General features: G+C 43.9%; 2 protein-coding genes across 2 annotated transcripts; one reads left to right on the top strand and one right to left on the bottom strand.

Moving 5' to 3' along the window:
* The first annotated feature begins 4,295 nt into the window (after window positions 1-4,295).
* Window positions 4,296-8,061, top strand: LOC129186211 (uncharacterized). The gene is made up of 5 exons (XM_054784237.1): window positions 4,296-4,989; window positions 5,219-5,383; window positions 5,487-5,665; window positions 6,838-7,078; window positions 7,146-8,061. Exons 1-5 carry the CDS (start codon window positions 4,576-4,578, stop codon window positions 7,464-7,466), a joined length of 1,320 nt encoding a protein of 439 aa, XP_054640212.1. The 5' UTR covers window positions 4,296-4,575; the 3' UTR covers window positions 7,467-8,061.
* Window positions 7,968-13,424, bottom strand: pdhb (pyruvate dehydrogenase E1 subunit beta). The gene is made up of 11 exons (XM_054784238.1): window positions 13,328-13,424; window positions 13,178-13,237; window positions 11,672-11,779; window positions 11,081-11,143; window positions 10,949-10,984; window positions 10,680-10,870; window positions 10,270-10,364; window positions 9,105-9,215; window positions 8,926-9,017; window positions 8,693-8,834; window positions 7,968-8,626 (listed from the first exon to the last, which is right to left on the bottom strand). The coding sequence occupies exons 1-11, from the start codon at window positions 13,364-13,366 to the stop codon at window positions 8,478-8,480; spliced, it is 1,086 nt and encodes a 361-aa protein (XP_054640213.1). The 5' UTR covers window positions 13,367-13,424; the 3' UTR covers window positions 7,968-8,477.
* Between the last annotated feature and the right edge of the window lie 23 nt (window positions 13,425-13,447).

Genomic DNA, 13,447 nt, shown 5'->3' with positions numbered 1-13,447 from the left:
TCAGTAATATTGTGATTTTTTAAGTGCAATTTTGAAGAGCAATTTTTGAGAGAGACTTTTCACTGGGGTTTTATTCTTCTTTGTTGAATTTATTATGTTGTTTGTTTGTTTAAACTCTCTTGACATTCCAATTACAGTGTTAAATACGCTTGAATTTGAGTAAAGTTTGCTTTTGATACGGTGTACTCTCTTTACAGGCTAGCTTCCTGCTTCTGTCATGTGCAGCATGCCTGCTCCTGCTCGCTTCTGTCGCTTACTGCTTTTTTCACTTTGAAAACATTGTACTTTTTCCCCAAGTCTTGATGATTTCATTTCTTTTCTTTTAAATGAACCTAACAAAACCTGACAAAACAGTTGAAGAGATCATCTGCAGTCTGAGTCCATCAGCGTCCCGCCTTCTCCTCTCTAACAATGTGTTTGATACTTTTCAATCAGGCTTTAGGCCTCATCACAGCACTGAGACAGCTCTGATCAAGGTGACAAATGATATCCGCCTGAACACAGATGCAGGCAAATTCTCAGTTTTAGTTCTGCTACACCTGAGCACTGCCTTTGACACAGATGACCATGTGATCTTAATACAGAGGTTAGAAAATTGGGTGTGAATCTCTGGTAATGCTCTAAACTGTTTCAAGTTCTGGAGGACAGGACAGAAGTACTTTGTTGGAATTGATAACTGTGTCTCAGACCAAATGGCTATAACCTGTGGAGTTCCCCAGGGGTCAATCCAGGGACCCCTGTTGTTCAATCTGTACATGCTGCCTTTAGGCCAGCTAATACGCAGCTGCAATGTGTTCTATCACAACTATGCAGATGACACGCGGATCTACGTGTCACTGATGGCCAGTGAACATGGTCCTGCAGATTTACTTTGTCATTGCATCAAACAGATCAGTGTGTGGATGCAAAACAACTTTCTCCAGCTAAACTTAGACAAAACTGAAATTTTTGTCTTCAGCCCACAGAAACAAAGAGAAAGTGTTATTAGCCACCTTGAGACGCTTTCTCTAAAAACTAATCATCAGGTTAAAAATCTCCGGGTAATAATGGACTCAGATGTGAACTTTAACAGCCACATTAAATCAATGACATCATTCGCTTTTTACCACCTAAACAACAATGCCCAAATCAAATGCCTTTGTCTCCAGCAGGCTAGACTACTTTAACGGCCTTCTTACTGGGCTCTCTAAACGAGCTGTAAAACAGCTGCAATACATCCAGAACGCTGATGCTCGAGTCCTGACTAGAACCAGGAAATATGACCATATTAGTACAGTACTCAGGTCTCTGCACTGACTTCCTGTCGATCATGGAATAGACTTTAAAACAGCACTGCTTGTGGACAAGTTTTTTCATGGTCTCGTGCCAAAGTACATCTCTGGCATGTTAGAGCCACATAAATCATCTCGAGCTCTGAGAAGCTCAGGGAGGGGTCAGGATTAAACACGGTGTGGCTGTGTTTCAGTTTTATGCTGCCAAAATATGGCCTAAATATGCATCTGGATACACAGGTTGTGATATGATTTAGAAAAACAAAAATTTTTAAACAGAATGATTCGATACAATAAGATCGATGTGATTTGATCCTATGGTTAACATTTGTTGGTGTAAACATTAATGTTACATTAAAAAGATAATGAAGCCAATTCTATAAAAGTGACAGTCTTACAGTATTTTCAGATGTTTAAAAGAGCACATCATATCCCCAAGCATGCTGAAAAGCACTGGCAAAAGTAAAATGGTAAAATGATAATTGGTCTTTCACTTGTATAGCACTTTTCCACCTCCGAGGCACTCAAATCGCTTTGACACTGTTAGCACATTTACCTGCTGATTACACAGCATCAGGAGCAACTGAGGGTTCAGTATCTTGCCCAAGGATACTTCGACACGATCACGGGAAGACGTGGAATCGAACCCACAAACAAAGACGCTCGCATCTTCTTCCGCTGTGGAACACATACGTAAACAAGATCGCGGAAGTAGATGCGAGCGTCTTCGTCACATACACATGAACGCACAGGCGACAGTGCGCAGGGATACGGCGAGAGACAGATATAACGGCAAGCGTTTTGTGAGGTTTGATTTTATTGAGAAGGCATTTTTGTGATGCAAATGTATTAACCTTTTGAACGCATATTGTTTTGAGAAGCCAAACTCTTTACTTAAATGTCCCCAGCAACTAAGTGGAACTATGTTCTTCATCACGGAAATCTGTCCAGAACTGGACTTAGGAGACCAAGTAGGGGGTAAGTAATTCAAACTATCCCTTTAAATGTGACAAACATGCAAACAAAACAAAACAAAAAAAAATCAGGAAGCGGGCAAACACTTTTTCACACCACTGTATTTTGGATTTTTTTCTTCGTTAATAAAAGAAAGTTTCATTGAAAAACTGCATTTTTTGTTGAGTTGTGTTGTCATCGACTAAAATTTAAATGAGTTTGATGATCTGAAACATTTAAGTGTGACAAACATGCAAAAGAATAAGAAATCAGGAAGGCAGAAGACACCTTTTCACGCCACTGTATTTGCAGTCAGCGCTCATTTCGTCCTCATGTCAGGATATGTGTGGCAAATTGGCGCCCTCCGCAGGCGGGATACTCGCGCCCCCATGCTGCTCAGATGTGGGCAAACGAAACGTCCACCACCTGGCGGTTGAGTTCACTGCTAGGCCTCAGCCCTCAGGTTAATTACAAGGTTAAAAAAAAGTAAATTACAACAGCAATTGCTAAAAAAAAAAAAAAAAACCCACACACATTTCATTCTTTATATTATATTCAGTATATCGCAGACCAAGAGTCTCACACATGTTATTTCACTACTGAAATGTTAAATAAAAAGGCACGAATTATGAGTCAATATGAGTTGTTTTAGCCTTGACTGCTTTTTGAGTGATGGTGGGGGATGACGATTAAAATGTCATTAATTTCAGTCAGGAAAAGACAAAATCAAAGCAGGTGCACAAAAAAAAAAAAGGATGAAAGAAGAAAAGGGCCAAATAAAGGTATGGAGCTACGTCATTAGGACTTTATGTACGCCACATTATGCAATGTATATGATCGTAAAAGCTAACTTTACTTGGAGGCTATCGGTTAACTGCTATTCATTTGTTTTCTTCACAGAAAGTTTTAAATGTGTAAATAGGGACGTAAATCAAATCCAGTTTAAGTGGCGCTTGTGCAAATATTTTGGAGCAACTTCTGCAGTTGAAAAAAAACATTTGTAAACAACAGTTGTGGGAGTATGTGTTTGAGATTGAGGTAAGGAGGTCTCGGGAGCTGTAGTGAAGGATTTCTGCACTGCAAAAAAACCCAACAACATTCTATTTGCGTGGTATTTTATATATTTTTGGTCTATTATATAATGTTTTATGTCTGTGTAACATAATATAGTTTTTTAAAAAGTCTTTGTAATAAAAACTAGTAGTATGAATTTGTGTTTGAGGTGGAATGGGAGGCGCCACAGCATTGGTCCGCCCAGGGTGTCATTCAAGCCAGAACCACCACTGGTGCCTCCCCAGCGATGAACCTCACCATACGCCACTCGTGTCTAATGTGCCAATATAGCGTCCTTTGCCGTGCTGTTTCATCAAATCATCAGTCTAACCCAGCCTCTTGCAGTTAGCTACCTATGCTAGTTAAATAGCACAACATGTTAGTGACTAAAAGGGTATTAAAAAACATTATTCAGCTCCTACCTGGAACCTGACAACTTGTATTCATCTCCTGTCTTCGGCTTCATCGTCTCACTCTCCTCTGCCAGACGGCAGCTTGACCCCACACTAAACCATAGACGCCTAACGGCCAGCAACTTCCAGTGCGACTCTTCAGATAAGCCAACTTGAATAAATAACGTTAAAGGCTTCAAAACATCATTAAGAACTTTCAAGCACGGACACTAGAGACTAGACTAGACCAGACACTAGGACTGCCAATTAAGCATCCACTTCGGGCGAGAGGCGGGGTACACCCTTGACTGGTCGCCAGTACCCGGAGAAAACCCACGCAAGCACGGTGAGAACATGCAAACTCCACACAGAGATGCCCAATGGAGATTCAAACCCAGATCTTCCCGGTCTCCTGGCTGTGTGGCCAACAAGCTAACCACTAGGCCAGCGTGCAGCCCAAAAAGTTGTTTCAGTCTCTGAAAAATTGTAAAAACAAAAACGGATGGATGGACGGATGGATGGATAGATAGATATGTAGATGTACATACGTAGATCGATAGACATGTAGTACCAACTCCCTTCGCGTGGAGGCAGTAAGAACAATGGTGGCTCACAGAAACACGGAAGTCATTTTGTTTGACTTACTCTAGTTCCTGTTGGCCACAGTTGTACTATTTTTAAACAGACCTGAAGTTATCAATACTTTTCATGATTATTCTTTTCGTTATCATATCCTGCACGCTGTGTTTTAGATTTGGCATATAGACATCGCTGCGTGACGTTAATGTGGCTCATTTGTGGCAGGCGTCACTTGTTAGCTTGTACTGTTAGCTCGCTGCGATGTGAGCAGAAATGGCAGCCAACGTAGGTTTTACTCTCTGACAAGTCCTGAACCCCTGTTTACAATGACGAGTGAGGAAGCCAAGAGCGCCGTGGTGAACGACGAGGAAGCCCGTCCTCCGTCCGAGTCAAACGAGCACGATTATGCCGACACCGCCGCTGATCTCCAAAGAGATGCAGAGGAGGAGCTGCCCAAAGCGACCGGTCAGCGCGGCCGTCGGCGGGCGAGGGTCCAGGAGGACAAGACGTGCTGTTGCTGCTGCAGCGAACACTTCGAGCGACAAGGCCGAGGCTTTAATAGGAGGGCCGTGTTTACCTTCACCACCCCGGAGGCCGCCCAGTGGGTCTTCCCAGACGCGGCGACCGTCAGTAAGAAGTCGTTTGTGTGCGAAACCTGCGCCCAGGTCATCAGGACAAAGTGTTGGCGCAAAAACAACGGCAAGCGGGTTGTGTGGCTCAAACCTCCTTCTGCGAAACAGGTGGATAAACGACCATTACACTGCTATATTGTTGTTCAACTTGCCTCATAATTCTTAGTGTTCTTGTCAGCACTCTCCAGAGGGTGATGTCAGGCTCAAATTTCCTATTTAAACAGCCTCGTGGAGCCCGATGAACTCTGCCGAGCATCAAACATGACCAGGAAAAATAGTCAAAGCAATTGCTGTTAGTAGCCAAAGAGTGCTGAAAATGTGTTGTTTGTGCGTGCAGGCGAATGTTCAACACAAGAAAAGAGGCTTCAGGATGGGCAAGAAGAGCAAAGCAGCGCTGCTGGTGAGCAAGTCCTGCTACAAGTCTGCCTTCCGGACTCTTTGGTCTGCCAAGGGCGCCAGGAAGCCCATGATGGACTTCTTGAGTAGAGAGCTGAGAGAGGAGGTGAGGTGGAACAGTCCATTTCTACTCACCACTTGTGGACGTCTTTATCAACCCTCTTCAAAGTCTCTCCTATGTCTCTTCTCATGATGCGTGTGCACTAAAGATGAAGGTGCTGTCCCGCCATGCTGACAGTCCTTTCCACCAGAAGGTGTCAAGCAAAAAGCTGCTGTCCTTCTTCCCTTGGGCGCACTGCCTGAGCTGGGCCCAGGAACATGCTCCGCTCATCACCACCTGCCTGCGCTCCATGTTTCCCACCGTCAATGCCCTCGTCAAGAGCAGCCAGTAAGTTCTTCAGTCAGGAAATGTAACAACACTGCCATGTGTCGCTGTAGACATACACTGTGTGCACATTTAACAGATACCATTTGATGCAGCTGTGCGAAAGTACATTGGTAAACCTCACTCCCTGACGCCTTTAAGAGTCGCACTGGACATCGAGTTGACAGCTTGAGTTTTTGGCTTGATGCTTGGCGCTTTCGACTCTCATTCGGTAGGCCGGGTGTGCGCAGGGGTGGACCATTTGTGCCATGACCTGAATGAGAGTGAGTTTTGGGGGGTGAGTGTAACGAATACCAGCTGGTGCGGCTGTGCAAAAGTACATTGATAAACTTTATTCCCTGACAAAGAGTCGTACTGGACATTGAGTTGATAGCTCGGGTTTTTGGCTCGATACCTAGCGCTTCAGCTGTCATTTGGTGGACCGTGGTTTGTGCGCTGGGACGGACCAGACGAGTTACACGCAACTATGGGGCAAGTTGTATTTTTGAGGATGAACAACTACAGTGAACAAGCACATTACAATGTTAAAATCTGAAGTCTTTTTAGATCTTACCGATCTCCTGACTATGTTGGCCACACAGTCAGGAGATCGGGAAGATCTGGGTTTGAATCTCCTAACCACTAGGCACCGTGCGGCCTGAGGAAAAATCACATGCTCTAAATCAGGGCCCACGACCACATGAGGCTTTTCAGTTAATGTGAGATACACAAAGGAAAAAAATGCATTCTGAAATACAAAATGCAGATGCACAAAAAAAAGTGTTATTGATGTTTTAATACAAAATGTGAGTTGTGGATACCAACATTTTTCTAATGTTCTGGTAAACCAAGCATATTCACTTGGTTTGGGTTGAAATAAGCTGTGAAAATAAGTGTTACAAAAATGAGTAGCTCTTGGCCTTTTTCATTTTGTAAAAGTAGCGCTCTCCAGAAAAAGGTTGGAGGGCCCTGCTCTAAATGCTGAACTCACCTGACTAGTCGTTGTGTGTGCCTGTGGGCCTGAGTTACGTGCGCCCTCTGCTGGTTGCTGCAAGTAGTGAAATCAAATCAAGCTTTCATAGCGACCTGTATTGTACTGTATTGACAATACCTCGTCAATACAACCCTTAAGCTGCTGAAATTCCACATTAATTATGAACATCCTAAATTTACCTTGTTTGGTGTGCGTGTGGTAGCCAGCTGTCGCAGGAGGAGGCGCAGATGCAGGTGGTGCGACGCAGTGTGCTGACACTGGCGGTCCCGCTCTTCACCAGGAACATCTGGAAGAACAACTTCCTGCAGGCAGCGCTGGGGGCCAAGCTCCGCCTTCAGGGCTGCTCTGGCTCTGCCCTTGACACCCTCAACAGCCTGGGACTTTGCCAGAACAAGGACACAGTCAGGTTACGGCTTCACCAGCTGCGCGGCAGCAGCAAGACTGTGAGTAGAACAGTACAGTAGAACTTTCTCAACTTTACCTGGAGAGTAACATTTTCTTTCCTAACAGAACGGAGGGCAGAGGCTGGGTGAAGATCAGGTGGCAGACATCGAGGAAGATGATGTTGAGGATGAGGAGGAAGAGGAAGACGAGGAAGAAGACGAGGAGGAGGAGGATGAAGAGCAGGATGTAGTGCAAGAAGAAGAAGAAGAGATGGAAAAGAGGAGGAGGAAGAAGCAGAGGAAGCGAGAGAGAGAGAAGCATGAGGAAGAAGAGCTGGAGGACGACGACGAAGGCTCAGAGCAGAGGAAGAGGAGGGTGGTGGTGGTGAGGCTCGGCCTGCTGAAGGGGCACTCGGAGGTCGGGCGATCCGACCTATCGGCTCCCTGATGTCACAGAACGCTCCAATCATGGAGCAGGACAGAGGCGCCACCCTCATTCCTGTTGGTTTGTCAAATCAGACCAATCTGTTTGAAGATGCTTGTAAAATTAGCTCATCTAATCTGAGGAAACAAAAAACTGGTCACATTTTATTTGCATCATTTTAATTCCTCCTGGTTTCATGTTTGTTTTTTGTACACATTTCAAACTTCGGTTAAATTGTTCCAAAAGCAACAGGTTTAATTTCCACAAAGACTTGTAGATACAGTACTGTAGTTTTAGTTTCTCAAGGGTTGGAACACTTAGAAATATTTTCTATATCTGTTTAATTTCTAAGGACAGACCTTTTCTTGCCTTTGAGTTCAAATTGAAGCCAACCTTGTAAATATCACCAGTAAAATATTTCAAGCATAAGAGCTGCACGTTTGATTCCCAGCCACTGCTCCGGTGCATCATCGATGCTGTGTTCTACTTCATCCAGTGACAAATTATTCCAGTTAAAACAGCAAGGATGACTAAGTGTTTTATTTGCGTAACAGTCATTTACAGCAACCAAAACATCCAAAGAAACTGCGGCTACATTAAATAATTCTGCTGACCTTCAGCTGCCTCATCAGTTTACTCCCAGGTACAATTTATTGACAACATTTATAGAGTAGGATGGGTGTTAAGTTAACATTTAATAAAGATCATGAATTCAGTGAACTTGTAAAAACAACAAAAGGCTCAAATTCTGGCCTGTTGACTGTCACAACGATCAAACTGGAATAAGAATACATTTTTATTTTGAAGAGGAAGTTTACTTGGTTTGCAGTGGAGGTGATGACTCAAGCAGAGCATCTCAGCAGCTCTGAGTGCAGACGGTGTTCCGTCAAGTGACTGGGAGCATTTGTAAGGAAAGCTTGAATTTTATTTACAAAGTGGGTTTTAATGTTTTACCACTAACACCTGTGTGTGACAACACATACTGTCAAGAGGATTCGGGCGTTTTTTTTTGTCCTGAGCGGCTCTTCAGTGTGGTCAAGCAATATTCAGAGTCTTTTTGACTGAGAAGATGATGTCTTTGATCTGTGGCACGCTGTTGTCCTCCAGGATCTTAGCATATGGCATGGGAATGTCGACGCCCGTCACCCTGGTAGCCGGAGCATCCAGGTAGTTAAAGGCTGGACCTGAAGGAATAAAAAAGCAAACAAAAATCCAGCTGCCAATCATGTTTCAGTTCTGTGTGTCGTTACCTTCCATGATCCTGGCGCAGATCTCTGCTCCAACACCAAACTGTGGCCATCCGCCTTCCACTGTCACCAGATGGTTGGTCTTCATCACGCTAGCCTCAATGCTCTCCACATCCATAGGACGGATCGTCCGCAGGTTGATCACCTTACACAAGCGCAAACACACAGGATGTGTGTTATTTTTAAAAATGTGAAAAGATGTGGACAGGTATCTACACGCAGGATGTGTCTTGTACCTCGCACTCAATTCCTTCCTTTGTGAGGACGGCGGCGGCGTCCAGACAATGGCCAACGTAGCGGGAGTGAGAGACCAACGTGACATGAGTCCCTGAAGCACAGAAGAAAACAATGTAAAGTCCTCAAGTCCTTGACAGCCTGAAACCCTCTTTCCAAAGCTTTGGACGACATCCCTCACCTTGTCTCTCAATCTTTGCCTTGCCGATAGGAATGATGAAGTCTTTCGACTGAGACTCATCGGACATCTCGAAGGGAACACCGTACAGCAGCTCGTTCTCCAGAAAGACCACTGCAACAAGCCAACATGCGCACAGCTCAGTCAACAAGTCACCACTAGGGTTGGGCATGTTCAATTTGAACGATACCGGTTTCGATCCAGATTCCTCATTTCAATTCTGGTTCCTAATGATTCTCGATTCTGATGCTTTCAAGAAGCAGGGTCATAAAAGTTTGCATGGTTTAAGTGAGTTTGTTTGGATGAAATGTCTGAACTTCTGCATGAATTTTTTAATGACATGAACAGTCTATCAGCTTTACTGTGAATTTCTTACAGGGCTACTTTCAACCAGTATGTAAATATCAAACCATTCAACTTGAAAAGAAATGTTATGAAGTTTCTTTTTACAGGAGTACACTTTCACAAAATTTGTTTACTTTTGAAAAGCAGTATACCTGGTTTCCTGCCTCACTGTTGGTGTAAGCTATTTCTTATGGCACCCTTATTTTGTTAACACAAGTAAACATGATGTAGCCAAAAGCACTCTTATGTTGAAGGCCAGAAATGTGTTGTGTGGGTTGAGAATGTCCCTTGACATTGCAAAATGAATAAACCTGCCTGGCCGTAGCTGCTGTCCTTTATGTATGCCGAACTTCCACATCTGCTAGCATCCTAAAACCCTTGGTTACATTGGCACGAGACAGACATTTATTGTTTGACTTCCCTGATTCGGATTGCTTAGAGGAAGTCTCACGTAATGCATCAAAGATGAGGTACTCTTATTTCTACACAATGAATGTGTGAACATTAATCATGTTGGTCGTGCACCCTCGTTTTTACGTATACTGTGATGCAAATGTTGCACTGAGCCGACTGCTCTTTTTCCTGAAGTTAAGTCAAACTTTTTAGCCACTTCTTCGCTAGTGTTCGCCGGCTTCTTCTTCATTGGTGTTTGTGGCTATTTCTTCCGGTTGACAAAGTGGGCTTCAAAACTAGGAATCAAAATACAAACATTTGAAAGATCCTGGAGAATTGGAATGTCAGTTCCGGTTTGATGCTCGAGACTCGATGCCCAACCCTGCCCACCAGAGCGCAGTCCTCACAGCTGCTTGTGCTCTGGTCTCACCTGGGTTGTCGTCTCTGATCGCAGCCTTCAGGAGACCTTTGGCGTCTTCTGAGCTCCACGGACTCACAACTTTCAGACCTGGACAGTGAGCGTACCTGTGGAAAGTTACATTCGCATGGAGTCAGAGAATTCATATATTACCCCTGCTTCAGAGGTAGTGTCAGAGACAGGACACCTGTGTGAAAGCATATCTCTTGTTGTCAAACAAGTATTATATACGCCACATGAAACACTGGTGTCATTTCATTATCTGATTATTATCTGACGTGTTGCTGGATGAAAAGCAATGTAGAATCTGTGTGAAAGTTAGTCATGCTAAAGCACTTCCCTCACTACAGTGTCTACGTAAACAAACATACTGACTGCGTTATGCACCCGAGCTGGACGGCGACCGCGGGAAGTGTACACACCAGGCGGCGAAGCACTGAGAGTGCTGAGCAGCCACGCCGGCTGACGCCCCGTTGGGCCCCCTGAAGACAATGGGAACCGCCTGCAGGCCAGCAGACATGTAGTATGTCTTGGCCGCAGAGTTGATGACCTGATCAATGGCTTGCATGGAGAAGTTGAAGGTCATGAACTCACAGATGGGCCTCAAGCCGGCCTAAGTAGGGAAGTTGATGTCATCACAGGCTGTTTGGAACAAAAACTGTCTGTGTACACATGCAGTGGAGACACTCACCATGGCTGCTCCCACCGCGATACCAGTAAAGCCCATCTGTAACAAGGAACCACCAAGTTAGCAACACTGAGACATGACAGTTACCTCTCAAAGAGGGCAAAGAGGACATTCAGAAAGGCAGGAAAGTCTCACCTCAGAAATTGGAGTGTCGATGATGCGCTTGTCTCCATACTTCTTCCACAGACCTCTGCTCACCTACAACACACACAGATTATCAAGTGCTGTGTAAAACATCAGTAACTTCAAGTCATTAGAAAAGTCCTCTGAAGGTAGTATGGAACCTATGAAGAGCAAACTCAAACATTGACAACATCCTTGCCAACTGGCTCAGTCCAATTGGAAAACAAAATGAAACTTAAAACACTGCCTGGGCAGTTAAAGGTTTTATAATAGCCACAGTTTGACCCTGGAACAGATTATTTCATTGTATATTTTGTTGTATTAAAAAGGATTACAAGCATGACAACCAACAGAACCCACACAGGAGAGAACTTTGGCAACTGAATCAAGAAAAAAATATCCAAGTGGGGCTTGACTACCACTAATTCTATCAAATAGTAAATTATAGAATAATCAGAATTGCCACTCCACTTATGAGTTTTGTCACCTTCCGTTGGTGCACCAAACACAGTGTTGCCACTGTGTTCAAAGGGCATCCAAAGATCTGGATTGGATTGGAAACATGGCTTGATGAATAATTTACAAGTAAGGACATCTACAGACCTTGTAGGCGCCGTCGTACTGAGCCACCTCCTCTCCCAAGAGGAAAACCCGCTCATCCCTCTCCAGCTCCTCGTCCATGGCCTGGTTCAACGCATCACGAACAGTCACCTGACAACAGATCAATAAGGGAATTTGGAATTTTAAGAATGACAACTTCTAAGCGGATCAGTATTACAGCGTATGTTAAATTGAATTGATGGTGTTTGCAATCTGTAGTCTAAGAATGATGCCCTCTCTTGTGTAAGACCATTTAACTGAACTGACAGTGAAACCATATTAGCCATATCATTACATATCATCTAAATGGAACGGTTTCATAGTACTACTGAAATTACATTTACTTTATTACTTGTGGAGCAGTGAGCTAGTTTGAATTTTGTTGTCAACATAGTTAAATCTATCGTGGCGTTCAAACAATGTGATCAACAGCAACACACTCACAAATGTATTCACTGGAGAGTCAACAATACTCTTAGGAGTCAGAAGATAAGACTGTTTAAGCGATAATTACGTAAATGTGACAAAGGATGACATACACTCATTAAGCCACAGGCAGTGGACCACACGAACGAGCTGCCCGGAAATCCACTCGTGAGACAATGTGTGACTTTTTCCGTGCGGCGTCTGCTCCTAAACTGCAGGGGGCAGTGTGTCGAAACCACACGTCTACCACGGTACTATAAACTAGAGCGGAAGAAGTTTGCCATTGCTTCGATTGACTCGACTTCCAAAATGGCGACACTTGCGCGTCTACTTCTTGAAGAAGAGGAATTGTTTTGTATTTATTTGCTGTTGCGACAGAAAATGAAGAGAAGGCGGTCCACTCGTCCTTTAACACCACAGGGACTTGGCAGGAGAATGCGCTTACAAAAGGCATGCTGAACGTGGTTGAAGACAACACAGGACTGCTTTGACTTGTAAATAAAATACTCTTTTTAATGCATACCAAATACTTATATACAAACAACTGTCTTAGTTTTGTACTCATAACTCGTGAAAAAGAAAACGACAGTTAAAAAGAAGTACTACACGGTCTTGTAGTGCAATTCTCAAGTACGAAAAAAATACAGTGCAATTGTCATTGTTTTAAAAGTACAAATGTCAGAAATGACGTCCAAAAAACAAGAAAACAAATACAAAACAAAATACAACTGTTTTTTTGTGTAAGTAAAGGATAGCTTTTGTCAAAAGAAAATAAAAACAGCTTGTTTCTTTATGTTTAAACTACTGTGCTTCAGGGTAGGCTGCCTCATTTAAATGACGGTATTTCTATACTTGCTGCGATGATCTCCTGCTCGTCTCCCATTTTTCTGCGTGTCTCCGTTCGCGTAGTTAGAAAAATGGGCAGGTGCATGGAGCGTGAATTTTCCCCATGAAAAGAGTCATTCGAGGGGGCGTGTGTATGAAAATGACGTCATTTGTCCGCACGGAGCAACACAGACCTAGCGGACGCGGAAAGCATAAACCAGTCTTGGGGAAGCTAGCATGCTAGCTGCTAACACTGACCTGCACCGCGGCCGGGGCGCTCCCATGAAAGGCCTGCCGCCGAAGAACCGACACAGCATTCTGTGGGAAGTTATAGAGACCACAATAACCACATTATCCAGAAATACTCCCAAAACTACACATTGACATCTTTTTATGAGGCTTTCGTACCCTTCCTGAGCGGAGAATGTACTTCAGGGACAGCGCCATCTTCAACCTGTCCTCCTTTTCCGGAGAGGGCGTGGCCGATAACGTCGTTACAACCTTTCAACCAATTGCGATTTTACACAT

This window comes from Dunckerocampus dactyliophorus, chromosome 8 (assembly GCF_027744805.1).
Source record: "Dunckerocampus dactyliophorus isolate RoL2022-P2 chromosome 8, RoL_Ddac_1.1, whole genome shotgun sequence".
Lineage (NCBI taxonomy): Eukaryota > Metazoa > Chordata > Actinopteri > Syngnathiformes > Syngnathidae > Dunckerocampus > Dunckerocampus dactyliophorus.
This window is presented reverse-complemented; position numbering and strand designations above follow the sequence as displayed.

Bases quoted from the DNA above. Each gene is read 5' to 3' on its own strand.
- LOC129186211 (XM_054784237.1), top strand. From the start codon at position 4,576: ATGACGAGTGAGGAAGCCAAGAGCGCCGTGGTGAACGACGAGGAAGCC. The intron at 5,384-5,486 runs GTGAGGTGGAAC...TGTGCACTAAAG, and splicing joins GTAGAGAGCTGAGAGAGGAG to ATGAAGGTGCTGTCCCGCCA. The intron at 7,079-7,145 runs GTGAGTAGAACA...CTTTCCTAACAG, and splicing joins TGCGCGGCAGCAGCAAGACT to AACGGAGGGCAGAGGCTGGG.
- pdhb (XM_054784238.1), bottom strand. From the start codon at position 13,366: ATGGCGCTGTCCCTGAAGTACATTCTCCGCTCAGGAAGG. The intron at 13,238-13,327 runs GTACGAAAGCCT...AACTTCCCACAG, and splicing joins ACATTCTCCGCTCAGGAAGG to AATGCTGTGTCGGTTCTTCG. The intron at 9,216-10,269 runs GTGAGACCAGAG...GGCTTGTTGCAG, and splicing joins GATCAGAGACGACAACCCAG to TGGTCTTTCTGGAGAACGAG.